The following is a 25,841-nucleotide window of genomic DNA, read 5'->3' as shown; positions in this document are numbered from 1 at the left end:
AAACTCATGTATAAACTGAGTCTTGTTCAATAACGCTCTTGCATAAATTTGAATCTCTAGAAGAAGATTCAAAGGTCTCTGGTTTTAATAATGACAAAAAAAAATATTCAAATAGAGAAGTTATAATAATGAGAGTAGATGCATGTTTAATATTAAATGTTAGTCTTAAGATTAACATCACATTAATTTGTTATTCTCTTCAACAATCATCTCAACAAGTTAAACTGGAAAGTACATTCTAAATATCAAATAGCATAAATCAGCAGAAATATAATATGAATAAATGTGAAGTTCAACATCAATAATATTCATAAATCATATGGAAAGACCTTTCTTTCTGCTATCTACCTTCTTGTAAGGTGACTGTCAACTCATTATGGGAGAAAGTTTCTGGTTTGGTGGAGGAAGAAGCTCTGCTTGAGGGGCACCGCCGCACGACGAATGCCGGTGGTTTCGGAGATGGAAGAGTTGCGGTTTCGCTGCCGAGCATGAAGACCACATTTGACATGGTGGGTCGATCCCATGGATCTTCCTGCACGCACAACAGCCCCACGTTTAAACATTTCAAATATTCTTCTCTTTTGCAATTCTCACTCACTGTTGGCTCCATTAATTCCAAGCCTTCGTCTTTCATCCATAAATCCCAAGCCTGAGAACAACGTAAAGACTCAGATTGTTGAATCTGGGATGTGCTCAAGAAGCGCTGATATTCAGAAAGTTATAACTTACATAGCCTAGAAGACTCAAAGATTTCTCTGAGTGATAGAATCCTGTGTTCCTTTTTCCACTAATGATCTCGACTACGACTACACCGAAGCTAAAGACATCAGATTTTACAGAAAATATGCCGTCCAATGCGTATTCCGGTGACATATAACCACTGTTAACAATCAGAAAAATCAAGGAAATTATGTGACATTATACTATGAATATGGTTTTTGATGATTTTTATTGCATGAGACTTACTAAGTCCCTACCACCCTTCTGGTATTCGTCGCAGTTTCTTTCCCTCCAAATATCCTCGCCAAGCCAAAGTCAGATATTTTGGGATTCATCTCCTCATCTAGAAGAATGTTGCTCGTCTTCAAATCCCTATGAATAATCCTCAACCGCGAATCTTGATGTAGATAAAGAAGGCCACGAGCAATTCCCAAAATGACATTGAAGCGCACGTCCCAATCCAATGCCACACTCAGCTTTTGATCTAGCAAAAAGTCGAGTAAATCCAGAATTCAGCATATAAATCATCAAGAAAAATAAGAGAATTAAGGAAAGATAATAGTGACAAACCGAATATAAAGGCGTCTAAGCTTTTGTTTGGCATGTATTCATAAAGCAACATCTTTTCATCTCCTTCAACACAGTAGCCCAAAAGTCTAACGAGATTTCGATGCTGAAGTTTCGCAATTAATAAAACCTCGTTCTTAAACTCCTCAAAACCTTGTCCTGAACCTCTCGAGAGCCTCTTTACAGCAATCTCCTGCCCACTAGGGAACTTGCCCTGAAAATGCAGTGATTCCAATCTATTCTTAAACCAGGACATGTTTAAAACGACCATCAATGTGTTTCGAGGATCTGTACCTTGTAAACTGGCCCAAAACCTCCCTGTCCAAGCTTATTTGCATTTGAGAAATTCCCTGTCGCAATTAGAATTGTTTCCAAGTCAAAAAATGGAATGTCTATTCCATTTGTATCATCTTCTTTGAACCGACCCGATTCAATCATGTCTTTGACACGTCTCTCGTTGTCATACAAGTGAAGTATTAGATCTTTTTGGCTGTTTCCCCTGCTTTCTGAGTCCAAAGAGGATTGACTGTATTTAGATTTAAAGGAAAGAGATGAAATAGAGAAAGAAAATTATTCAGTGTATAAGCGGCTGTTAAATTGGACTTGAAATTACCTTGTCTTTCAATGAGCCCAGTTTTGGAGAAGTAAATATAAAACCCAGTACATGAGAGAATAATCAGAAGGACTATACATATGGTTGTTGCAACAATAATCACAGAGAAGCTCGTTTTGCCTCTTCCATCCTTTTCTTTGTTGTGATCTATGGAAACATCAATAAGGGACTCTTGGTATAAGAAAATTTTATGTAGCTAATGGTTCCCAGCATCAATGCCATTACGTATGAACATAACTAGAAACATTATATGCAATGATTCTTACCTGTGGTGCAATTCAAGCTCCAGCCATTCCAATGGAAGTTTGTAATGCAAAGGCATCTTTTATTTCCATCTTTACTCGTGTTGCAAGTTGAGTAAGGCCAGTCTTTGCAGTCTGTAGTTGAAGAACAAGTTGGCTCTAATGGAGGCTCCCAACCGATTTCAACTTCATTGCTGGTTTTCAGAGAAAAAATCTCTGGATTGGTCTCCTTAAAGTTGCACCAGCTGGTTACATGGAAAAGAGATGACTGGTTCAGCTGAAGGGCTTTGTTTATCCAATTTTTATCACCACAATCACCAGCTTCCTTGGTTTGAATGATAAATTTCCGCGCTTCTGAATCAATGAATTTAACCTTGTACGTTCCACCTGCTGCTTCAAAGTTAACCTGGCCAGTAGCCACATTGCAGTTAAAATTGAAGTACATTGGGTCACCACATTCAGGTCCTGTGCTAAGCGGATAAGGAATGAGGTTTGTGCCACATGTTCCACAATTTCTGACAGTCAACTCTGCAGAAGTGCAAACTCACAGAACTTTAAAAACACAACTGAAAATTCATCATTTTGAAAGACACATACACAAACATACCTAGATCTTGAACTGCTACTCGAACGTTGAGGTCACGGCCATTATCAAATTCATCCTGAAGATTGTTGAGATCTCCAGACCAAATCCAACAAGCAGAATTATCAATCCCACCCTGCCTAGTGATATTAGCTTCAAAATATGAGTAAGCCTGACACCGGCAGTTGTTAAGGCACTCCAATTTGCAATCAAAGACATCCTTTGCATTAAACTGGAAGTCTGGGTTTCCAGCTTTCATCATCTTTAGACTCAAAAAAGTGTCACTTTCATTGTCGACACTGCATATTGGTGATTTCCTGATGCATCCACCAGAATAATCTCCCATATTCCAACTCTCTAGAGAGGTGGGCTCAAAACCAGGCAGGCATTTGCAAGCCATACCACCCTCACTATTACAGCTAGCAAAATCGCCACACGCATTATACACACTGCATCTATCTCTCGGCTCTACCCAAATCTGAGACCAGACTTTGTGATCATCCCAGTTTAGATATAGAAGCTGACCGGAGCTGTTCAATACTAACCTTGTATCACTATACAATGATGATGTGAGATGTGGCACGGAGAAGTTTGGGACAGTTTTCGATGAGAAATTTGACAAAAGGTATAACAATGCAGCAGGCATCTTATCAGTGGTAATAAACTTACCTGAAACTCCACTTTTCCAGTATTTAACTGATCTCTTCCAAATGACATATTGACTTCCATCTTGATCTAGCTGAAAAGTGAAGTTCCCTTGAGCCGGATCATCATAGCTCTTCCATGAAGTCAGCACTAAGTTATCATCCATTACCATGCCAGGAAGAAATGTATCAGTTGGGTAATCAAAACTCTGCCAGAGGATGTGCTCAGACAAGTCTTCCTGATCTACATAGCTCAAAACCAGATTTCCATTATCCATTAGCTTCAGGGTCCTGTGATCGAGTACAGAACTTCCAATGTTTGTTGACCAATAAAGATTCTGATTTCCATTATATACTTTGAGGTTGCCATCATCCTCAATCTTAAAGACACCATCTGAACCAGCAAGTGGCCTGTCTCGATTGGCAACCCAAACAACCGTACTTGGATTTGATTTGTAATACCATATTCCCAAGTATCTTCTGCCATCAGAGCTGCCATACGGCGTAAAAAATCCAAGTTCGAATCTGGATCCTGCGGATACAAGAGTATCCCCTCGCTCATCAGTTATGCAACTCTTAAACTCTAAGATATCTTTAGCAAAACAATTAACGACAGAAATTAAGAACACAAATGAGTACAAAAGAAAATAAGACATCAACTCCTCTGCAAACCAGCTGCTGGTGGCCAAGTTCTTGACACTTCTTCTTTTGGCCACCAATTCACTACTTCTGCTATGCAATAAACATGTTCCCTCTCCTCTATTTCCTTCATCCATTTGTTCTCGTAATTTTCAAAATAGAAGTGACCATAAGAATAACGAAAAAGATCATACTCGTGAGGAACACCTTTCTCTTTGGTTTCAACAACAATACAAAAATGTCGCTTTCCCACCTGACCCACATGATCAAGCCATTTACCAATAAACACTGTGCATGATTTTGCAATTATAATAATAGTGTAAAAAAAATACTAACCAAGTGAATGATTATATAAATAATTCAAACATGAATGTCTAAAATAGAAGTTCGTTTGGAATAAAGGACAAATATCCTTCAAAGAAAGCCATTTTTTCAGAGTGAAATTCACAAGAAAACATTCATTCTTGGTTCAGATTCTAAACCCAGATATTGAGCAATTGTAATCTAAACAGCACTAATGTACAACTTTTTCCCCCCACTTGCAAGTGCAAATTGATAATCAGAAAGTGTAATTGGGTGTTTGTGTTTGTCTAAGCTGAATTATTGGAAGGAAAATTGGGCAACCAAGGTCAAGATTCACTGTTCTTGTCAATTTCACCTTTCCATTAGTGGACCCATTACTCTAAACTTTTTCTCCTCATCTTTATGAGAGAGAGAGAGAGAGAGAGAGAGAGAGAGAGAGAGAGAGAGAGAGACTAAAGGCGTAGCCTACACAATTTGATCAACCCTAACTTTGCTTTCATCTTCATTTGGGCGGGCGATTCTAATGCATTAAAATCGTCTACATCTTTCACTTTTTAAAATCGAAGAAGAGAGGCCCACAGAGAAGACTTTCGTCGATTGCACGTTCTTTAATGGCACAGATGGTGCGATTCTATAGCCTGAGACAAAGCAAAGCCATCGAGCAGTACAATTCACAAAAGAGTCAAATCCCCAATTTACAGAACCCTAGGCAGGCTCTACAGATGTTCGAAATTTCGCAGAAGACTAGAAGTGGAAGTTAAGCAACTATGGCCTACAAACAAAAGACGTTGAAAAGAAACGAACACATACCGATGATCCACACCCTTCTGCTTTCTGATACCCCATTTTTTACCTTCACTTCACTTCTGCAACTTCCACTGTGGAAACGATGACGTCCAGCAGACGAGAGTATGAGCAACGACAATCAATTATACAAATTTCGCGGTTTCAAATTTAAATTTGTTAATTAGGGAAATAATGAATTTTAAAAATTAATTATTTTCTATTGGTATTATAATATAATAAAATTGTTGAAATTAATTTGTTTATATAAAATTTTAGTTTTAATAATAAAAAATATATAAATTAAAATTTTATAGACCAAATAAATCTATTTTACAAGATTTCGATGATTAATAATGTACTTTCTTTTATAGAAAAAATGATATTAGGTCGATTTTAAGTTATAATCTTAATTTTCTTCCAACTATCTAAATATTTTATATTATAATTTATTTATTAAATGTAAATATATTGTGTCTTTGAAAAATATAATTTTTTTTTTGTTATATATATATATATATATATATATATATATATATATATATATATATATATATACATTTCCATTGGTTTTATAATTTCATGTTCTTATCCAAGAAGAAAAAAATCTGTTGCTATCCACAAATGGGGAATCCGTATAAAAATTTCATATAAATTATGCATTTTTATTGGCCACACGAATGAAAATAATAATTTTTTTAGGGAAAAATGTAAATATAATGAATTTTAGGTGTAAAATAGTGGTGGAGGCGGCAAGCTTTGCGGCTAATTCAAGGTAAAGGAGGACCATCAAATCAAATTAGGGAGAGAAGGAAACGGTAAGCTGTTCTAAATTCTTTTGGTTCTTGTTGATCTGTGGACTAGATTTTTGTTTGGTTAGGGAATAATTAAAGTTAATTACGTGTGTTAGTGATGAATTTTGTTTGCCGACAGGAATCAAATTCCAATTTCTTCTTCCTTCACCGATTGTTTTATTATTCCCTCTTAATTTGTCCTTAATTCTTGTCTCCTTTTCTGTAATTTTTAACGGAATTAGTTTCCAGAAAATATGATTAGAAATTTGTGGCCGTCGATTTTTGCTCTTAAATCATGGCTGAAAGCGTAGGGTTATCGTTCATGTACTGTCAGTCGAGCGTTGATTGCGACAATATAAACCTAAGGGGGCCTTCATTTTCATTGCCTGAATAAACAGGAGAAGGGCCTTCTTTCTCTTCCATGAGATTGAAGTTTCTTTCATGATTATGTTGGGTCAGAAAGGTTAGATCATCAATTCTTCCATTTCTTTCATGATTTTGTTGGATTGTAACTCTTCGTTTAAGCTGAATCGCCGCGATAGAAGTTGCAGAAATCTTGTTGTTGTTATTGCCTGAATTGTGAAATCGGATTTGGAAAGATAATCATTTCCATGTTGCTGAAATCTTGTTGTTGTTATTGCCTGAATTGTTATATCGGATTTGGAAAGATAATCATTTCCCGTATCATCTTTGGATTGTTCTATATGTGGATGGTTGTTCATATCATGTATGAATCTGTATTTATGTGTTCTTCTGGTTGTTTATCAGGTCTGCATCTCTTCTACATGTATTGGTTCAGGTTCCCTTAGTGGGCAAAAAAATTCTCTTCACTCTGGCAGCTGCAACTAGCTCAAATTCTTCTCGCACCTTCAAATGGGTGTGGGATAATGGAGTGATATCTCTTGGTGTTTTGAGGAAGTCAAGATCATCATACATTTGGAGATTGTGTCGTGTTTTAGAGGGTCTGTCGCTTGATTATGGTTAAGGTTATTATTGCCTAAAAACTACTGAACTATCCATATAATTGTCTGCTGTTTGTCCTCGTCGTCTTGTAAAGATTAAGATTAGACCGTTGTTTTAGGCTTGTCATTAACGAGCAAGTTGGATATCGATTAGCGTTTTGTACACCAAATCTAGGCTGTCTGTGGATGTAGTTTTCAGTTGGTTCTCTACAATGGTTAGGTTTTCTTGTTTCCATGCTCACGTCCATAACCACAAACTAAAGGTAAATGGAAGATCACTTCTGGAATTGATCGATATCGCTTTCTATTAATACAGGTTGTATATAATTGATTTCATCTGTCCGTGTCATATACAGAAAACGGGCCAACTGTCTGCTGAGGCAATGCATAAATCACTTGAAGATCTTTCTCGAAGTAAGGTCCCGAAGGATTCCCCTCGGAGTACAGGTCCTGATCAATTATTGATAAAAACAGAGAATGCCAAACAAGATACTAACAGAGCAGATCACATGGCTTCCATCATTGAGAATAGCAGATTGGCTAGTGAGACGACGGATGGTCTTAAGAAAAGTCGGTCCATAGGAAGCATGCCATATGGTGATGGTTCAGCTGCTGTAGACAATGATAGTGAAGATGGCAGAGAATTTTCATGTAACAGTTCCCAATTTAAGCTTGAAATTTCAGATTCTGGGAAGGCTCAAGGACTGAGCATGTCCGATCGGTTTAAAGACGTCGTAGCCCCAGACTCTCTTTGTGCAAGTTCTGGTCCTGTTATTACAAAAGAAATCTTCTTGACTGATGACCCAGCACGTAGAGAAACGGAAGGTGATGAAAACGCTGGTTCATCGTTATTTGGCGATGGCGATACTGGGAGTCATACACCAGGCACCACACAAATGATTGTAAAATCATGTTCAATGCCGAACTTTGATGCCTCATCACCTGTTTCTGGTGGTTCTCCTTCTAACGATTTCCTACCTCCATCGAGATCTTCCGAAGATCTCCAACTCTTGGATCCACAGCATGGAGAGATGTCACTTCATGAGATGGAAATGCCGGTAAATGGATGCGAATCAGGAGAAGATATTGTAGATGAGAATCAGGAGACTGAGAAAATTGATTATGAAAATTTTTTGGATGATGGGAATGATTCATGCCACGATGTAATGCGGGACTGGAGAACATCGGTTGTAGATGAGGTAAACCCAAGGGAAACTCTAGACGAAGAATCCGTGGTACAGCATTTCATTGAATTGCCAGGGAACGACTTCAAGTTTAAGCGTATCGAGGAGTGGGTCAGTGATCTTCAACTTTGTAGCCCGCCTGTTGAAACAACCGAAGTCTATGAATCGGATGCTAATGAAGTGAAAAGAGATTCTAGTATCGAAACTGGTTCCAGTGCTGGACGAATCGATTCCAAAGCAACTGCAGGCATGGAAGCTGCTAAGAGATATATATCTTCAATGTCTGCCGCAGCCTCTACTGCGCAGTTGGCAAACCATGGATTGGTTGTGATCCCATTGCTTAGTGCATTCGTAAGCTTAAAGGTGCTCAATCTATCAGCAAATTCCATAGGTTTGTAAGCTTAAGCTCTGCTGTTCAGAATTGATTTCTTTCTCGACATTTTATGTTGATCAGTTATATACATCATCTTTATAGGAAAGATCACTGCCGGTGCTCTACCACGGGGTTTACATAGCCTGAATTTGTCTAGAAATAACATCTCGACCATTGAAGGATTAAGAGAACTGACACGACTCCGGGTGCTGGATTTGAGCTATAACCGAATAAGCCGAATTGGACACGGTACGTTTCCCAGATTCCAAACTTCATTGTGTTTGCAGACTGAAAAAGTTATGTTAGTCTTGCCTCTGATCTCTCCTTTAAACATATTGATGAAGGCTTGGCTTCCTGCTCGTCGTTGAAGGAGTTGTATTTAGCTGGAAATAAAATTAGCGAGGTAGAGGGTCTTCATCGGCTCTTAAAACTGTGCATACTCGACCTGTGCTTTAACAAGATCTCAACGACCAAGAGTCTCGGCCAACTCGCTGCCAACTACAATTCTTTGCAAGCCATCAGCTTGGGAGGCAACCCAGCACAGAAGAATGTTGGAGATGACCAGCTGAAGAAACACCTGCAGGGCCTTCTTCCACATCTGGTTTACTACAACCGGCGGCCCACCAAAGGCAGTACCCTGAAGGATGGTGCCGACAGGTCAGTCCGCCTAGGCATAAGTGGCCATCAGTTCGAGCATGGCTCTAGACTAGACCACAAGGGCACGAGGAAGACCACTCACAGCCACAGAGGTCAGGGGTTAGTCTTGCCTAGACGATCCAAGCTTCGGCAAGGACATGCCCCTGCCCTGCCCCCTTGTGGAAGTAAAGTAGATGGTAGTAGTCGATATCACCATCATTTTGACATCAGCAACAGGCAGCTCGAGTATAAATCAAACTCCCGTATGCGGCGGAGTCGAAGTGAGGGAACCTTGGCACATTTTTGAGTTATTATTCGTTACTGTTCTCACTGAATGAGTTTTGTGGTCGGTGTCTTTTGAACTATGTTGTTTAGTATTGAATAATCTCTCAAATCCAATGACATCAAAGTTTTATTTTACATAATGATGATCTAATGGATTTACTTCATTTGAGTTTCCAGAGGATTGCTCAAAACTTCAAGAGTAGGAACAGAAAAAACATGAGATGAACATGCAACATATGTATTATTTATACGAAAAGATATGTAAAACAGAACAAAAGATACGTAAAATTTTCAAGAAAACAGCCCGCCACAGGATCAAGGGACATAATTCCAAGAACTCGAACCTTTGACCTTCTCGTCAGCATCGTGATACTCCTGCTTGTCCTCACGCACATAATTTCAAGAACTCGAGATTCGATCAAGTTCATCATCCTCCCCACAAGTACTCTTCGTCGAGTCACTGGTGCTTCCCTCATGATCAGCATCCAGATATCTGAGGATCACCACCGGGCATACACAATGGTGAACGCAGTAGTGACTGACACTGCCAAGTCGGCCCTTAGTGGCTCGCTTGGAGGCGCCAATGCCACGGCTCCCCATAATAACAGCGTTGAGCCCTAGTCTTTTAACCTCCAAGCACAGCCTTTCTTTCATGTCGTGATCTTTGACTATGTGAATCTTGAAAGGAATATTGGCCTCCACTAAAGGTTGAGCAAATTCAGTAGCCTTGGCTGTCGTGAGGTCGTCAAAATCCATCTCGGGCTTTAGTTGCGATTCCTCATCCCTATTCTTTTGTCGAAGGTCAATTGATCCCCAGTCCGCTCCATAGAGAACGCTGGTGGATTGCACGTGAAGAAAAAACACCAAATCGCCGGGACGGAGATAGTTCTGAACGGCCCAACGGACGGCGTATGCACTCTCATCGCTCAAATCAATAGCGATTGCGATTTTCCGCTGGTAATCCGATGGAAGGGTCCTCGGCGACGGCGGTTGTGTTTGACCGATGGCATTAGGATTCACGCCGTGGATAGCAACAGATTTGGAGTCTGATTGCGTAGGCTGAAGACTCATGCTGGAAAATGTGGAATTACGGATGAAATATGCAAGAAAAATGCAGGAGGAAGATGGCAAATAACCTGCAAACTGGAATTGGTTATATAGGCGTTGGGAACTAACCCACCATTTCTTGATCTTCTACTGCGACTGATCTTTATTTCCCGCCAACAACAAAAATAATAATAGAAAAAGGAAAAAAAAAAAAACGCCGTTGCCGGGGATCGAACCCGGGTCACCCGCGTGACAGGCGAGAATACTTACCACTATACTACAACGACCTTGTTTGTTAAATATTTTTCTTTTTACATTTTAATTCCATTTAGCTCGAACTAGATTTTTTTTAACCGCCTATAATTTCGAGTTCTAAGGAGAATAAATATTCGCCCCGCCAAAATCCGACGATTCCTTTTGGAAATTTGAATCGAACTCCGACCTCTGCAGATACCACGGCGCTGGCGGCGGATGGAGAATGGCCTGATTTCGGTGGACCGATGGTCGGACGGTAGCCAGATCTATTTTCTTACTCACCTGCACTCCGACCACACCAAGGGATTGTCTTCACAATGGTCTAAAGGCCCACTTTTCTGCTCTCGCCTCACCGCCAAACTGTTTTCTTTAAAATTCCCCGATTTCAACCTCTCCTTGCTCCGCGTCCTCGAAATCGGATTATGGCACTCTATCTCGCTGATTTCTCCTTCATCTGGTTCTCGGAAAACTATCAAGGTCATGGCAATCGACGCTCACCATTGTCCTGGTAACCAAAGCTTTCATCTCATTGTTTGACGAGTTGCTTAGCTATTGTTTGTATATGTTCTGAAGGATTAGGTTCTTTATCTAATTGTATGATAGGCGATTTTAAGATTTGCTTAGGTAGGAAGAGTTGTTACATTTCGGTATTTGGATTATGTTTTTGTTCTGGTTAGTTGCTAGAGCGCATTGGTTGATCAAGCTTTTGCTGCGATGTTTACTTTTTGCTACCACTAGGTGCTGTTATGCTCTTGTTTCGTGGAGACTTTGGCTGTTTGCTTTACACGGGGGATTTTCGGTGGGAAATGAGTAGTGAAAGGGCAAATAAAGGGAGGATCGCGCTTCTAAATGCGCTGGAGGAGAACACTGTCGATAAACTTTACTTGGATAACACCTACTGTAATCCTTATTATGCCTTCCCTTCTCGACAAATTGCTGCACAGCAGGTTAAGACTTTCTCCGATACTTCGGTGTAATTTTTTCTTGATTCTTTATTCTACACTTTTGGTACGTGCCTTCGTATTGTTGTAAGAATTAACTATCGTTATACTTAGGTAATTGATGGATTCATGGCTGTGATGGTATCAGCCATGAGAATCAAACGCTATTTGATGACTTCTGTGATACTATTCTCCTAGCTTTTCACTGAATTACTTGAAAGACGTTTTTGAACCGTAACATTTATGTTGACATGGATTGTCTGGCAGGAGACATAAAGAAGCATTTCTGATCTGATAGTATGCGCTGTGGAAAAACATTACTGATTTGAGTTTCTGTTCATGATTGGAGTTTCTTTAATTCTTCTATTTAAGTTAAACGACGGGAACTGACAACCAGCACCACATAGTTTTTCTTGAACGTTTTCTTTTACTACTTTCCTACCTTTTCTTAAACGTTTGATTTTGGTTGCAGATTGTTGATATCGTTGCCTCCCATCCAGAACATGATATCATCATTGGAATCGATTCTCTGGGCAAGGAAGATCTTTTGCTTCACATTTCTCGCATGCTTAAAATAAAGGTTCGTTATATTGTTTATTATTGGGAGAATATCTTCTGTTGTGATTAGTTGTATATGTCTCTGTTTAGAGACTGTTAATTAATGAGCTAATCTGTTAATTAGTCTATAGATACACTCTTAATGCAATATGTTTCTGTTTAGAGACTGTTAATTAGTGAGATAACACTTTCACAGTATTCAGTTGACGTTTACACGTTCTTAATGAAGATGTGATTATACAGCCCACTAATGCGTTTTGGACACAATATTTATTTCAATAATGAAATGACGGAAGTGATTTAGAAAACATTTAGAAAGGTCATTGAGCTTGATCTTCATAATCTTCTGTACATCCCCGGAGTCATTTATGTTAGGAATTACGACTCTCCACAATGGTATGATATTGTTTACTTTGAGCATAATCTCTCGTGGCTTTGCTTTGGGCTTCCCCAAAAGGCCTCATACCAATAGAGATAGTATTCCTCACTTATAAACTCATGATCTTCCACTAAATTAACCAACGGACGACTCACTCCCAATAATCCTCAAAAATTTATACAAATGAGACTGGTTCAGCGTGAAGATCTATTAATCTATTAGTTTGATGTAAACAGTACTGCCTCTACTCTATGCAATATTGTTTAAGAGGGATAAAAGATTCCATTTAGCCTCTATCTAATTCTTTCTCAAATTTCAATAGTTTGTGAGTTGGTATAAAATGTAGAAGGTGAGGTTGATAATATTTCATTTTAGGGCTGAAGTATATAGTAACCACCTTGGTTTGAGCTATTAGAGCTAAAGAGCAAGTTAAAAATGTAAACTGAATATGGCAATGTCCAGTTCAAACCGATGTGGCCAACAGCCTTGAATACTAAAATCCTACGCATTTTGCCATGTCAAACGGCTGTCGTACTGATTTTTTCTCTTTTTATTTTTCCTTTTTGTTCTTGAAGATTTGGGTGTGGCCAGAACGCTTGCAGACGATGCATCTTCTTGGTTTCAATGAAAGGTTCACTACGAAGACGAATCTGACTAGAGTTCGAGCTGTTCCTCGCTACAGCTTTAGCATAGATACTCTGGAGGGATTAAACCAGATGCGCCCAACCATTGGAATCATGCCGTCGGGTCTTCCTTGGGTGGTGAGACCCGGTAAAGGTGATGATATTCTTTCTGGTTCTCTTCTGACCACACTTTACCGCAGAAGCAAGTTGAATGAAAATGCTGGCGTCTTGATTGAGGAGCAAATTGGAAAAGCAGAAACAGTTAAGAGGTTGCACAAGTACATATTTTCAGTTCCATACTCCGACCATGCTTGCTTCTCAGAGATACAAGAGTTCATAAAGCTTGTCCGTCCAACAAACATCAAAGGCATCGTTTCTTCATCTTCTTGTTACGTCGAACCCCTTTACTACTTCGGTCGTCTCTGCGGAGCAGAGCAACCTGAAAACAATTTCCATCACAAGAAAAAAAGAACAAGGAAAGGTGAAAAAGGCGCTGTTGACATTAATTTTGTTTACTCGGAGAAAAGACGAGGGAAAGGTACAAATGTTGGCATTCTTAATGTGAGCGTTCGTGGGGGACGAGTGAGTGCATTGAGACGAGTCCAGCGTGGTGCGCGTCTTGCTGGAAGTGATTGTCCTGATTGATTTCGATGAAGGATAACTGGCTTTGAGTTGATCAGAAAGGTACGCTTCTCTTGCTTTCTTGTATAGCTTGATTTGAAATACCGTAAAGTTCCACTTTCATTGTTAATCTTCAAATGAGCAGGAAATGGAAGAGTAATTTGAATTTCCCTCTTACTCTTATTGAAGTCCCAAGTGTCGTTTGCCGTTATAACTCCTACTCGTTTCTCTATTGAACGAGTTGAATTTTTTTGAAAAATTTTTACCCCGTACCTCACTCATTAAACCTTATATTACTAAAAACATCATTTGTACTCTGCATGGTTGATGATAAGATTCTATTATAAAACAAAAAGGGAGTTAAAGTTAATAACCACGTATTTATAGGATAGTTTGATATTGTCTACTTTAAACGTAAGTTGTCCTGACCTTGCTTTTGGTTTCTCAAAGGGCTTGAAAGATGTATTTCTTACTTATATACTCATGATCATCAATGTGAGTCAACATGAGATTACCCTTTTCAATAATCTCCTCAATTAGATTGGCAAAAATAATATGCACACATGTGACTGGATATCCAACCAGTGCCGGATGTCCATTGAAAGCTGTTCACGACGGAGACCATCTCCGGCGAACAGCCGATATAAGATTTGAAGGAGGCGAAAATTCAATGCGACTGTTCACTTCTGTAAGCCTTCATTTTCTTTGTTCTCTCTCTTGGAACATTTTCCACAGTTGGATGGCGAATTCGATTCATTCCCTCCAGAAGAAGGCACACAGGTCAGTTTCTTCTGTCTTTTTACAGCTCTAAACATTTAATAATTGAAGATATCTTCATGTCTTTTTGTGGTGCGGTTTGTGGGAAGATATTTTCCCAGTGGGCATTTTATTTATTGGGTGAAATCATGTTAGGAAGAAAAGTAAGGCATTATGGATGAACCAATGATATTTATGGCGTTTGATTTAGTTTATTTGACTGACTGATCAATTTCTATCAAGGCAGCTGAAAAGTGCTCCCAATTCGGCGAGATAATGGCGTCGCGCATACGGTAGTCCAGCCAGGTTTTGATTTTTTAGGAATAATGCTTGGGAATTTTGAAGTAGAAACGACAAGTCGTCCTGCAGTCTCATTCTTCCAACTCGGTCCTCGTGACTGAGTCTAGTTAAGGTATGCGCCTTCATTCCATTAAACTACAGGTATTTTTCAAAATTGGGATATTGAATTGAAAAGTCTTTCTACTGCTCAAGATGAATTTTTAAAATGTACTCATTTTTCCAAAATGTGATTCGATTAAGTGTTGCTTATTTAAATTTCTCAAAAAAAATATTTAAATTAATAAATATATTTCATGAATTTTTTATTACAGGATGGAAATATCGATTTACTTCTAATGTTGATATTGAATTGAATCCATGAACATGTGAATATTTGATAGAAATGTCTTTATCTCTGAATATTTAATTTCTTTGATTCGACTTCTACGTCACCATTTTGCTATATTAAATATTTGAACCAAATAGGCATTTCTGTTTATTTTAATAAATAATTAATTAAATTCTAAGTTTAGTCTTTCAGTGGTGTATTGTGTTTATTCAATCTTGAATTTCAGGAGTGTATTAGGTTTCTAATTTTTAATGTCATAAACAAATTAATTTTTTTTTAAATAATTAATTGATAAGTTTAAATTTTATATCTAATTTGAAATCTAAACTTTTAATTTTGTTTCAAGATTTAAATTTTGAAAAATATATTAACTTTGTAATTTTGAAGCTTCACACCTAAATTTTATCATTTAACTTTAATAATTAATACGGTTTAAAAAGTTTTTGTTGTCAAAAGTTTTAAAACTGATTTCAGAAAGAAAAGAAAAAAAAAGTTCTAGGAGAGCGTTTCCTTAACTTGTGAACATCAATTTATGTTAGAAAATATAATTGGAGAGAAATTTTTATAACCAAATTACAAGTTTAGTCTAAAATTTATTTCTATTTGATTTTTAGATTTTTTAAAATAAAAAATTTAATGATTGAGTTTTGATATTTTGTAAAAGCAACTTGGTGTTAAATACAAAATTGAAATTTTAAGGTTCTTTTAAAATTTGTTTTAATTTAGTAAAAATATTTTTAACACAAAATAAAAATAAAACAGTTTACGTGATTAAATAGAACTAAAATATTTTGATATTTGAAGACTAAAGTTGTAATTTAACAATTAACAAAACTACATCTATTTTCTTAATAATCCTCAAATAATGGACAATAGATCTTTTATGAGACTGATTGAGGAAGTTGGTGCACGTTTCATCACACGCTAACACCCACTAATTAAATAAAAGTTTCTCAAAGGGCACTCGAATTAAATTTATTTGTCCCGTAGTTCAACCATTTTTGATCTAAGATATTTTGTTGACAGACAGTTGCTGAATTTATTGCGATTATTTATAGCAGGAGAGAGCCTTCCTTGTACTTGTTTCTGATCTATCTAGGGAGCTCGGGTGAAAAATGGTGAAAAATTGATTGAGCCGCCACGTTTGGAGCAGGACTGGTTTAGCAAACTTGTTGAACCCTGTTGGAATTTTTGAAGTTTGAACAAGTCCAAGTTAATCCATTGAGGTCACCGTGGGAACATTGACTTTTCAGCAGATTAAACGCGTGGACAACTTGACGCCATATTCATCATTTGATTAATCCTCTGCTGCTGCTGCTGCTGCTCTCTCTCTCTCTCTCTTGTTTCCCTTGTCTGCAAATTTCTCTGCTGCTATGGAAACCAGAGACGGCGTGTGGTTGATGCCTTGTGCTTTGTTCCTCATCTTGTCGCTCGTTTCCCAACCATCTATGGCAGCGGATTCCATCTCTGTAAATGAGACCATCTCTGGAGACAAAACTATTGTTTCTTCTGGAGAGGTGTTCAGGCTTGGTTTCTTCCGCCCAGGTAAAGCTACTTCTTCCAAGCATTACATTGGCATCTGGTATAACAAAATCTCTGTACAGACAGTAGTTTGGGTTGCAAACAGAGATGCACCCATTTCCGATCCATCTGCTTCTGCCTTGAAATTCTCAAATGGTAATTTAGTTCTCTTGAACGAGTCTAGAATCCCAGTTTGGTCCGCCAATATAAGTTCTACGCCGTTGGGATCTTTACGAGCTACGATTCAAGATGATGGGAATTTTGTGCTGAAGAATGGTCCTAATTCGTCTAAACCCTTGTGGCAAAGTTTTGATTTTCCAACTGATACGTGGCTTCCTGGGAGTAAGCTTGGACGTAATGATACTACTAAACAGACCCAAAGTCTGACCGCCTGGAAGAACCCAGAGGATCCTGGATCGGGCCTCTTCTCTCTGGAGCTTGATCCTAAAGGAACCAGCGCGTATTTCATTATGTGGAACAGAACTAGACAGTATTGGAGCAGTGGACCTTGGGTTGACAACATGTTTAGCTTGGTTCCTGAGATGAGGCTCAATTACATATATAATTTCAGCTTTGTAACAGCCAATAACGAAAGCTATTTCACTTACTCCATGTATAACGCTTCTGTCATATCCCGGTTTGTGATGGATGTGTCTGGGCAGGCAAAGCAATTCACATGGCTAGAGAGCTCAAAGCAGTGGAATCTGTTCTGGGGTCAACCAAGGCAGCAGTGTGAAGTCTATGCTCTTTGTGGAGCATTTGGCAGCTGCACCGAGAACTCCTCACCCATATGTAGTTGTGTGACTGGGTTCGAGCCAAAGTCGAGTCTTGAATGGGATTTGAAAGAATATTCTGGTGGGTGTAGACGAAAAACTAAACTGGCATGCGAGAATCCGGTTCCTAGTGGTGGTGCGGACAGGTTCTTACTGGAGCCTTATATGAAGCTGCCTGATCCTTCACAGTCTATGGCAGTTGCAAATGATAGAGACTGTGAATCATTATGCTTACGAAATTGCTCTTGTACTGCTTATTCATATGAGAATCGTCGATGTGAAATTTGGAGCGGAGATCTCTTGGATATGCGGAAACAGTCACCAAGTGATCCGGGTACGAGATCACTGTATCTCAGGCTTGCAGCTTCTGAGTTTTCAAGTAGAAAGAGGAACACAGGAATGATCGTTGGTATTGTTGTTGGGTCAGCTGCTGTTTTAGCAACTGTGCTGGCTGTACTCTTTCTTCTGAGGAGGAGGAGGAGAATTGTAGGAAAAGGGAAAACGGTGGAGGGTTCATTGGTGGCTTTTGAGTACAGAGATTTGCAGAATGCAACAAAGAATTTCTCTCATAAACTTGGGGGAGGAGGCTTTGGTTCTGTCTTTAAAGGGTCTCTGGCTGATTCAACGATTGTGGCAGTGAAGAAGTTAGAGAGTGTTAGCCAAGGAGAGAAGCAATTCAGGACAGAAGTCAGCACAATCGGGACAATACAGCATGTTAACTTGATTCGGCTTCGTGGGTTTTGCTCAGAAGGCAGTAAAAAACTGTTGGTATATGATTACATGCCTAATGGTTCTCTAGATGCTCATCTTTTCCATGACAAGGTTTTGGACTGGAAAACAAGATACCAAATTGCTCTTGGGACTGCAAGAGGGTTGGCTTATCTGCACGAGAAGTGCCGTGAATGCATAGTACATTGTGACATCAAGCCTGAAAACATTCTCTTGGATGCTCAATTTTGTCCCAAAGTGGCTGACTTCGGCCTGGCCAAGCTGTTTGGACGAGAGTTCAGCAGAGTCCTGACAACCATGAGAGGCACACGAGGCTATCTAGCGCCCGAGTGGATCTCGGGGGTGGCAATAACAGCTAAAGCCGACGTTTTCAGCTATGGGATGATGCTTTTCGAGTTCGTGTCGGGAAGAAGGAACTCGGAGCAATCTGAAGACGGAACAATCAAGTTTTTCCCAAGTTTGGTTGCAAACACAATATCTGAAGAAGGAGACGTCCTTAGCTTGTTGGACTCAAAGCTACAAGGAAATGCTGATGTAGAAGAGCTGAAGAAGCTGTGTAATGTAGCCTGTTGGTGCATCCAAGACGAAGAAGTCCAGAGACCATCAATGAGTAATATTGTCCAAATTCTTGAAGGCGTTTTGGAAGTAAACAGACCGCCGATGCCGAGATCCCTACTCGCATTTAACGACAGCCACGAGCATCTCGTCTTCTTCACTGAATCGTCTTCGTCATCGTCTTCAAACCGGAATTCCAAGACCAGCTCGTCGACTTCATCATCTCAGGCCAAAAGCAGCACATCCACAACGAGCTCCAATGCGGCCTGAAGTTTGCTGAATTTCAAGGCGTTGCTCTTGCACACTCTTTTCATCCAATTCAGTATATATTCTGTCTCTTTGATTCCCCTTTTAACGTCCTACTCTATGAGGGATTTTCATTTGCATTTCCAGTAAGATAACCATATAATATATGTCCTCAAGTCTTTGTTTTTTTTTTTTTTTTTTTGGGCTTATGGAGAGAGTTTTTATTCTACAAAGCTGCAGCCCAAGGCCCAAGGCACAAGGCCCAAATGAGATGATGAGAGATCCTATGCCAATTTTTTAGTCCAGAATCTTGGTCCAAATTTGCCAAGGCCCAAGGCCCAAATCAAAATCATTATATATAAGAGCAGTCAAATATAATTGAAGGAACCATATCAAAACCAGATATATTCTTCCTTTGAAAATAGTTTATAAAGAATGAAATGTGCACTACAAATTACAAGGTTTGTATTAACTATATTCAAAACTAAAAAAATAAATAAATAAAAATAATAAATAAAAAAAGGAAAACTATAATTAAAGATATAGTTTACATATATGTCCAAACATTTGTTGTTGGAAAAATCAAATTCCATGATTCCAAAAAATCTTATTTTTTTCAACGCTTCTTCCCAAATCTAAAAAATTCCCTTTTCTTTTTTTTTTTCCTTTTTTATTTTTTCATAATAAAAGATCCTCCTTTTATTATTACTTTCGTTTGATTTAAAAACAAAAAACAAAAAAAAATCAAAATTTATTAATTTATATACATGAAAAAAAATAATAAATAAAGTTTATATGTAAGAGAATATGATAGCAACACTTTACAGATAAATAAAATAAAATTTATTTCTCCGAACAAAACTAGAGGACTAAATTTCATTTTAAAAGTTTCGTGTGAACGAATATACGAGTAACAATACAGCGTGTGAGTGTGAATGGAAATGTGTGAGTGAGAGTTGAAAAAAAAAACGTGAAATTGAAAGGAGGGAGCTTTGGATTCTGGTGTGTTTGGACACGAGACTTGAAAGCCACGTCAATATTCCTTTCCATTAATAAACACTTTTCCCTGTTTGTTTGGGTTCTATATTTATTATCCACACAAAATTGTAGTTTCTAATTCTTTCTTAAAACTTAAATATTAAAAAATCCTTTAAAAGTAAAATTATTGGTTTTTAATGACATCACTCCACATACGTCATCTCTTGTAATTGTTTTTCAAAATATTTATAAAAAAAAGAAAATACTTGAAATGTCGACATTACCCCTGGGTTGGATTCGTCAATTCACAGGATGCTTCTTGAGTGCAGTTCGATTATAGTCGTCTGCTTTTTGTGTCTTGGTGAAACACGATGGAGCTTTCATGGCATCTTCTTCCCTCTTCTGGGTCCCTCTCTGTCGTCTCGAGCCAGCAGTAATTTCTACAATTTTTTAGTCAGAGATATATAAATTGTTGGTGGACTCTGAGTCTTCTTCTTCATCAGACCAAACTTCCAGTTCACAGCCATGGTTCGAGCCCCGTATTTTGATGAAAATGGACTCAAAAAAGGTGCATGGAGTCCTGATGAAGATGAGAAGCTCAAAGCTTACGTTCATAAACATGGCCATTGCAATTGGCGAGAGCTCCCTAGATTTGCAGGTAATTTCAACCCTAAATTTCCCCTTTCTTCTTTCTTTCAACCTTATTATGTAAAAACACAAATAACCCATTTCAAAAAATGCCTTCTTTTAGTGAATTTTAGTGAATACAATTACAAATACAAATAACCCATCACTCATTTTACTGAATTTTACCTTGAAGAACATGAATAATTGAGAGATGGGTCCGATTATATGAATGATTTTGAATTGAAATAATGAGGTGGGGTTATGATTTTCATTATTAGGTTTGTCGAGGTGTGGCAAAAGTTGCCGATTACGTTGGATCAATTACCTTTGTCCAGACGTGAAGAGAGGAAACTACTCGAAAGAAGAAGAACGATTAATCCTTCAATTGCATCAAGAACATGGAAACAAGTATGTCTCGATCCTTTCTAAGTATTCATCAAATATGTATTCGAAAGGTTAAATATTGATATCACATGTTGATTCTATTCATTAGATGGTCACTGATGGCTACAAAATTACCGGGACGAACGGATAACGAAATCAAGAATTATTGGCATACCCATTTGAAGAAGGTAAAAGCTAGCAAGGTTAAAAAGAAGCAACAAAACGAGGCAATTTCCATGAAAGAAAGAGAGACAGAAATGAAAGCCAATTTGATAAGCGAAGTTCCCTCTCATGAAATCTTGGAAAGCTCTCCATTTTCGCCGTTGTCCTCTGAAATCTCCACTGTCTGTTCCAACCAAGAATCGACACAAGACAGCCCTCCAACGACATTCAAGTTCCAAGAAACAAGTAATAACAACAATGGAGATTTCTGGGATGTTCCATTTTTAGTAGACAATTTGGAAGCTCAAAGTCAAGACCCAATGTTCTTCCATATTAACTACGATTTCGAGTTTGATCAAGCTGACTTGTTCTATCAAGTAATGAAGGAATTGCCCGAGAATTATCAACCCTATTTGTATCCCTCCTGAAAAAACGTCGTGTATCTGTATCTATATCCAAATCTATCTCTATACAGTAATAATGATAGAATTTCACTATATCTATCTATGCCCAAATTTCTTAAGACCCTCTTCAACAAGCCTATTTTTGCCACGGTTGTCTATTTGTTTGTCCTTATCTTGCTTATGTCTCGAATTCTCTTCGATGCCCACTCTATGTAGTGGGTTAGACGACGCACCGTCCTCCTCGATCCCATCATGGCACTCGTCTAGGCCCTCGCCTGACCAGATAGACGTCACTTGATGGTCATTGCTTCTCTTGTTGGAATGCGAGGCTCTGTTCACAGACAGTTAGGTCATTGTTTGATGATTTACTTGGGTACAACCATGGTTAATTAGTGACGTTCTCACTCGCCTAAACTACCTAAAATTGAAAGATTTGGAATGGATAGGGTTAAAATACATTAAAAAGATTAAATTTTTTTACTGTGTTGTAGGAAAAGGTGGAAGCAAAGGAAGATTAAAGATATAAATTATGAGGTAGAGAGGAATTATTCATGTCCTCGTGGAACACGTGTTCTCAAAAGAAAGCATAAAAGAATGATGGGCATCAATTATGATGTTTCGACCACTAATCTTTTTCATTTTTTGTGTTAGCGTAAATGGAAGTGGAATCTCCAAAAACCAGAGATGAATCAATTCTTTGGAATCACATTTTTATTCTTTTTTATTTACTTTAAAACATTATATTAAAATTACTAATAAAATACACACAAATTTTAAAAATTATTCAACTTCTTAGTGGATTTTGGAGTTGTAAAGGGCTTTACCATTTTTCCCAACCACTTACCCTTTCATCGCATCTTAATCGCATCTTAATCGCATCTTTACATCTTTAAATCTCTCTTTAATATTATTGTTCCAAATTATTACTAAAATAGTATTATTCATTTTAAATACTTATTCACTTGAGTTGACTTGAATGTAGGTCAACTTTTTATGATCTCGTGTCAAAAAAATTAATGATACGTTTCATTTGGTCAAAGTCGTTGGTCTTCGAAAATAATATTACAAAATTATTAAATGACTAAAGCAAGTCTTTGTGGTTTTTTATAAGTCTAGGTGGAAAATAAAGGTTTATAATCTTTTGATTTATTTGGATTTTCTTTAAAGAAAAAAAAAACATTAATTAGTTTCTTTACATTTACATTTTGGGCCGGATCTTACTGAAAATGATTTGGGCTTTGTTACATTGACCCTTGGCCCAGATAGCCCAAAATTATATCTCGGCCCAAGTAAATTGTGGCCATTTGGAACCGATGTGGCTAATTGCCTTATCTAGACCCTTTTGTGGCCATCAAAATTCAGCTCACAATCTCTCAAATCTCAGCGCCACTCACTGATATAACGTTAGTTATTGAGAAATTCCGTCCACTCTTTGCTGTGATCCATCCATGGCGTCCTCCACTCTATCTTCTGCAACTCCCTCACAGGTAGGTAGCGGTAATTTGTTGATTGAAGTTCCATGATGTTGTAAGGAACTTGAAATTTGTTGCCCATTATTGATGATGTTGTCGTTCAGCTATGCGCCAGTAGAAGTGCTTTGTTCTGTCCCTCGCAAGCGCTGTTGAGGAAACCCAAGAGCGCTCAAATGGGGGCGAAGGGTAAGGGCGTTAAGATCTGTTGTCAAGCCACAAGTATTCCGGCTGATCGAGTGCCGGATATGGGTAAAAGGAAGACCATGAATTTGCTCCTTTTGGGTGCTATTGGCCTTCCCACTGCTACCATGTTGTATCCTTACACCTATTTCTTTGTCCCTCCTGGGTAATTCTTGTTTCTGCTTCTCTAATTACCTGCTGGGTCTTGTTCTTTTAGTAGTGGTAAATCAATTTTGGGCATGATCTTTAGTCTTTCAAACCGAACATTCATCTTAGTGTGTGCTGTCATGTCTGTACAATTTAGCTCAAAGAACTGAGATTCTGTATTCTAATTCTTTTTTTGGTAACTTTTTGAATATTTTATGTATACAATTACAGTACTGGAGGTGCTGGTGGTGGAATTGTTGCCAAGGATGCTTTTGGAAATGATGTTCTTGCAGATGAATGGCTGAAGGCACATGGCCCTGGAGACCGAACCCTCACACAGGGGCTCAAGGTACTATAACTCTCTCAGGGCATGTTTGGATGTGGCTGTGAAATAGTTAAAATCATTTTTTATGGTGTTGATAATCTATGGCCGTCCAACCCCACCGCTACTAGATATTGTCTTCTTTGGACTGTCCCTTTCAAGCTTCCCCTCAAGATTTTTAAAACGCTATTCCACACCTTTGTAAAGAGTATTTTGTTCCTCCCTCCAATCGATGTAGGATTTCCACACGTCCTTGCTAGCACTCGTTCCTTTCTCCAATCAATATGGGACCTCCCAATCTCCAACCGATGTAGGATCTCACAATCCACCCCATTTAGGGCTAGCGTCCTCGCTGGCACTCGTTCTCTTCTCCAACCAATGTAGGATCTCACTATCCATTTCCCTTCGGAGCCTAGCATCCTTGCTAGCACACCACCTCGTGTCCACTTTCTTCAGAGCTCAGCCTCCTCGCTAACACATCACCCGATGTCTGGCTCTGATACCATGTATAACAGCACAAGTCCATAGCTAGCAGATGTGGTCTGTTTTGGCCTGTTACGTATCACCGTCAGCCTCAAGGTTAAAAAACGCATCTATTAGGGAAAGATTTCCACACCCGTATAAAAAAAATGCTTTGTTCTACTCTCCAACCGACGTAGGATCTCACAAAATCACACTTTGAAACCTAGCGAATGATTAAAGCATATTTCAAATTCATTTTGAATATGATAAAAGCTCCAAAACATGCCTAATGAATGTTATTATGCTTGGGAGGATGAACAAGTAGTATATGATGGATTTCAGGGAGACCCTACCTACCTTGTAGTGGAGAAGGATAAAACACTAGCGACGTTTGGAATCAACGCCGTGTGCACTCACCTTGGATGCGTGGTGCCATGGAATGCAGCTGAGAACAAGTTCATCTGCCCTTGCCATGGATCCCAATACAACGATCAAGGCAGGGTGGTCAGAGGCCCTGCACCTCTAGTAATACTTCTTCAAACCCTTTGCTCATTTCAAGCCTTTAAACAACCAACAAACTTCAGAGATTATATGTTGATGCCATTAACTAAACAGAGTTCAAATTTTGTTTGTTGGGACAGTCTCTTGCATTGGTTCATGCTGATATAGACGACGGGAAGGTCGTGTTCGTTCCTTGGGTCGAAACCGATTTCAGAACTGGCGAAAATCCATGGTGGGCTTAAGCCTCCTCCTCCATGTAACATCTTTCCACATCCATCCATATTCTCCTGTTGTATATTTTGGTTTCAATTCATATACAAGACAACTCGATCCTAGGCTTGTATCGATAAGCTTTGATAAGTACCACTCGTAGTGTTCTACTTTATTAATCACGATTATCGACTCTCTACAGAGTTATGATATTGTCCAGTTTAAGCATAAAAATCCCAAAAAGCATCGTATCAAAGATATATTCATGATTAACCCCTTAATTAGCTAACATGGGACTCCTCTCCCAACAATCCTCCCTCGAACAAAGCACACCATAGAGTCTCTCATGAGGTCTAAGAAGTCCTCGAACAAAGTACACTCTTAATTCGACACTTTGGTATGATATTGTCTCATACCTTTTAACGTCATGACTTTGGTATGATATTGTCTCATTTGAGCATAAGCTCTCATGACTTTGTTTTTCGTTTCCCAAAAGGCTTCATACCAATGGAGATGTATTTCTTCCTTATAAACTCACGATCAACTCCTTAATTAGTCGATGTGGGATTCCTCTCCCAACAATCCTCAACATTCTCTTCGGTCCATGAATGCATGTCGGATTAGCTGCTACACAAGACACTAATTACCATTTCAAATGGTCAATAATTCAATCTCTACCCGGAAAATATATGCTTAAATTTGATTTCTGACACCGAATAGAAAATGACAAAACACGAGTAAACTATGAATAAAAGTGTTGGAAGTGTCAAATTGTTTAAGTGAAATAGGCAGAAATCAATATTAGAAGACAAACATTCAACCGCAAATCTCTCCTATGCCTTGGAACATTTTGTAATGTCTTGGAATTTGGTGTTTTTTTTTCACTATTCAATTTCCGACATACTCGTTTCGGTTCCATGGCCAGTTTTCTCGACACCTCCGATCCAATTATATATCTCATTTTAAAAATATAACCACTTCTTCACATGCGTTGCTTCCTCCAACATAACATATTATATTGCCTCAATATCA

The 25,841-nt window shown here is 38.4% G+C and overlaps 7 protein-coding genes and 1 non-coding gene across 14 annotated transcripts; 5 read left to right on the top strand and 3 right to left on the bottom strand.

Annotated features, from left to right (window-relative positions):
- Nucleotides 1–171: 171 nt before the first annotated feature.
- Nucleotides 172–5,224, bottom strand: LOC111454949 (G-type lectin S-receptor-like serine/threonine-protein kinase At4g03230). 4 transcript variants are annotated; one of them, XM_023096437.1, is made up of 9 exons: nucleotides 5,122–5,224; nucleotides 2,750–3,901; nucleotides 2,167–2,670; nucleotides 1,901–2,047; nucleotides 1,582–1,793; nucleotides 1,291–1,501; nucleotides 967–1,204; nucleotides 730–880; nucleotides 172–649 (listed from the first exon to the last, which is right to left on the bottom strand). In XM_023096437.1, the coding sequence occupies exons 2-9, from the start codon at nucleotides 3,645–3,647 to the stop codon at nucleotides 341–343; spliced, it is 2,670 nt and encodes an 889-aa protein (XP_022952205.1). In that variant the 5' UTR covers nucleotides 3,648–3,901; nucleotides 5,122–5,224; the 3' UTR covers nucleotides 172–340. The 4 variants fall into 4 exon arrangements, with proteins under 4 accessions (XP_022952205.1, XP_022952203.1, XP_022952202.1 ...); XM_023096435.1 differs by lacking the exon at nucleotides 5,122–5,224 and adding an exon at nucleotides 4,030–4,318; XM_023096434.1 differs by lacking the exon at nucleotides 5,122–5,224 and having other exon boundaries at nucleotides 2,750–4,319.
- Nucleotides 5,225–5,719: 495 nt separating this feature from the next.
- LOC111454950 lies at nucleotides 5,720–9,465 on the top strand. Of its 2 annotated transcripts, none has more exons than XM_023096439.1 (5): nucleotides 5,720–5,912; nucleotides 6,657–7,113; nucleotides 7,207–8,425; nucleotides 8,510–8,656; nucleotides 8,752–9,465. In XM_023096439.1, the coding sequence occupies exons 2-5, from the start codon at nucleotides 7,063–7,065 to the stop codon at nucleotides 9,348–9,350; spliced, it is 2,016 nt and encodes a 671-aa protein (XP_022952207.1). In that variant the 5' UTR covers nucleotides 5,720–5,912; nucleotides 6,657–7,062; the 3' UTR covers nucleotides 9,351–9,465. The 2 variants fall into 2 exon arrangements, with proteins under 2 accessions (XP_022952207.1, XP_022952206.1); XM_023096438.1 differs by lacking the exon at nucleotides 5,720–5,912 and adding an exon at nucleotides 5,925–6,351.
- Nucleotides 9,466–9,555: 90 nt separating this feature from the next.
- LOC111454954 (universal stress protein PHOS32-like) lies at nucleotides 9,556–10,617 on the bottom strand. Its single transcript, XM_023096442.1, has one exon. It carries the CDS (start codon nucleotides 10,397–10,399, stop codon nucleotides 9,728–9,730), a length of 672 nt encoding a protein of 223 aa, XP_022952210.1. The 5' UTR covers nucleotides 10,400–10,617; the 3' UTR covers nucleotides 9,556–9,727.
- On the bottom strand, nucleotides 10,591–10,662 carry TRNAD-GUC. Its single transcript has one exon. It is a non-coding gene; the product is annotated as a tRNA-Asp (tRNA).
- Nucleotides 10,663–10,772: 110 nt separating this feature from the next.
- On the top strand, nucleotides 10,773–14,793 carry LOC111455204 (5' exonuclease Apollo-like). 3 transcript variants are annotated; one of them, XM_023096776.1, is made up of 5 exons: nucleotides 10,773–11,138; nucleotides 11,369–11,577; nucleotides 12,044–12,151; nucleotides 13,084–13,815; nucleotides 14,756–14,793. In XM_023096776.1, the coding sequence occupies exons 1-4, from the start codon at nucleotides 10,847–10,849 to the stop codon at nucleotides 13,774–13,776; spliced, it is 1,302 nt and encodes a 433-aa protein (XP_022952544.1). In that variant the 5' UTR covers nucleotides 10,773–10,846; the 3' UTR covers nucleotides 13,777–13,815; nucleotides 14,756–14,793. The 3 variants fall into 3 exon arrangements, with proteins under 3 accessions (XP_022952544.1, XP_022952543.1, XP_022952542.1); XM_023096775.1 differs by lacking the exon at nucleotides 14,756–14,793 and adding an exon at nucleotides 14,474–14,532; XM_023096774.1 differs by lacking the exon at nucleotides 14,756–14,793 and having other exon boundaries at nucleotides 13,084–14,101.
- A 1,696-nt stretch (nucleotides 14,794–16,489) lies between these two features.
- LOC111455203 (G-type lectin S-receptor-like serine/threonine-protein kinase At2g19130) lies at nucleotides 16,490–19,153 on the top strand. Its single transcript, XM_023096773.1, has one exon. The coding sequence runs from the start codon at nucleotides 16,510–16,512 to the stop codon at nucleotides 18,982–18,984; it is 2,475 nt and encodes an 824-aa protein (XP_022952541.1). The 5' UTR covers nucleotides 16,490–16,509; the 3' UTR covers nucleotides 18,985–19,153.
- A 1,149-nt stretch (nucleotides 19,154–20,302) lies between these two features.
- LOC111455304 (transcription factor MYB58-like) lies at nucleotides 20,303–21,608 on the top strand. Its single transcript, XM_023096912.1, has 3 exons — nucleotides 20,303–20,596; nucleotides 20,844–20,973; nucleotides 21,059–21,608. The coding sequence occupies exons 1-3, from the start codon at nucleotides 20,464–20,466 to the stop codon at nucleotides 21,537–21,539; spliced, it is 744 nt and encodes a 247-aa protein (XP_022952680.1). The 5' UTR covers nucleotides 20,303–20,463; the 3' UTR covers nucleotides 21,540–21,608.
- Nucleotides 21,609–22,840: 1,232 nt separating this feature from the next.
- Nucleotides 22,841–24,998, top strand: LOC111455612 (cytochrome b6-f complex iron-sulfur subunit, chloroplastic-like). Its single transcript, XM_023097343.1, has 5 exons — nucleotides 22,841–23,002; nucleotides 23,092–23,333; nucleotides 23,546–23,663; nucleotides 24,441–24,623; nucleotides 24,740–24,998. The coding sequence occupies exons 1-5, from the start codon at nucleotides 22,964–22,966 to the stop codon at nucleotides 24,839–24,841; spliced, it is 684 nt and encodes a 227-aa protein (XP_022953111.1). The 5' UTR covers nucleotides 22,841–22,963; the 3' UTR covers nucleotides 24,842–24,998.
- The last annotated feature ends 843 nt before the right edge of the window (nucleotides 24,999–25,841 follow it).

The sequence above is a fragment of the Cucurbita moschata genome, unplaced genomic scaffold (assembly GCF_002738365.1).
Source record: "Cucurbita moschata cultivar Rifu unplaced genomic scaffold, Cmos_1.0 Cmo_Scf00017, whole genome shotgun sequence".
Lineage (NCBI taxonomy): Eukaryota > Viridiplantae > Streptophyta > Magnoliopsida > Cucurbitales > Cucurbitaceae > Cucurbita > Cucurbita moschata.
This window is presented reverse-complemented; position numbering and strand designations above follow the sequence as displayed.

Bases quoted from the DNA above. Each gene is read 5' to 3' on its own strand.
- LOC111454954 (XM_023096442.1), bottom strand. From the start codon at position 10,399: ATGAGTCTTCAGCCTACGCAATCAGACTCCAAATCTGTTGCTATCCAC.
- LOC111455203 (XM_023096773.1), top strand. From the start codon at position 16,510: ATGGAAACCAGAGACGGCGTGTGGTTGATGCCTTGTGCTTTGTTCCTC.
- LOC111455204 (XM_023096776.1), top strand. From the start codon at position 10,847: ATGGAGAATGGCCTGATTTCGGTGGACCGATGGTCGGACGGTAGCCAG. The intron at 11,578-12,043 runs GTTAAGACTTTC...TTTTGGTTGCAG, and splicing joins GACAAATTGCTGCACAGCAG to ATTGTTGATATCGTTGCCTC. The intron at 12,152-13,083 runs GTTCGTTATATT...TTGTTCTTGAAG, and splicing joins CTCGCATGCTTAAAATAAAG to ATTTGGGTGTGGCCAGAACG.
- LOC111455612 (XM_023097343.1), top strand. From the start codon at position 22,964: ATGGCGTCCTCCACTCTATCTTCTGCAACTCCCTCACAG. The intron at 23,003-23,091 runs GTAGGTAGCGGT...GTTGTCGTTCAG, and splicing joins CTTCTGCAACTCCCTCACAG to CTATGCGCCAGTAGAAGTGC. The intron at 23,664-24,440 runs GTACTATAACTC...GATGGATTTCAG, and splicing joins CCCTCACACAGGGGCTCAAG to GGAGACCCTACCTACCTTGT.
- LOC111455304 (XM_023096912.1), top strand. From the start codon at position 20,464: ATGGTTCGAGCCCCGTATTTTGATGAAAATGGACTCAAAAAAGGTGCA. The intron at 20,597-20,843 runs GTAATTTCAACC...TTTCATTATTAG, and splicing joins AGAGCTCCCTAGATTTGCAG to GTTTGTCGAGGTGTGGCAAA. The intron at 20,974-21,058 runs GTATGTCTCGAT...TCTATTCATTAG, and splicing joins CATCAAGAACATGGAAACAA to ATGGTCACTGATGGCTACAA.
- LOC111454950 (XM_023096439.1), top strand. From the start codon at position 7,063: ATGGTTAGGTTTTCTTGTTTCCATGCTCACGTCCATAACCACAAACTA. The intron at 8,426-8,509 runs GTTTGTAAGCTT...TCATCTTTATAG, and splicing joins TCTATCAGCAAATTCCATAG to GAAAGATCACTGCCGGTGCT. The intron at 8,657-8,751 runs GTACGTTTCCCA...ATATTGATGAAG, and splicing joins AATAAGCCGAATTGGACACG to GCTTGGCTTCCTGCTCGTCG.
- LOC111454949 (XM_023096434.1), bottom strand. From the start codon at position 4,145: ATGGATGAAGGAAATAGAGGAGAGGGAACATGTTTATTGCATAGCAGA. The intron at 1,794-1,900 runs GTAATTTCAAGT...CTTTGGACTCAG, and splicing joins TGGGCTCATTGAAAGACAAG to AAAGCAGGGGAAACAGCCAA. The intron at 650-729 runs GTAAGTTATAAC...CGTTGTTCTCAG, and splicing joins CTTTGAGTCTTCTAGGCTAT to GCTTGGGATTTATGGATGAA.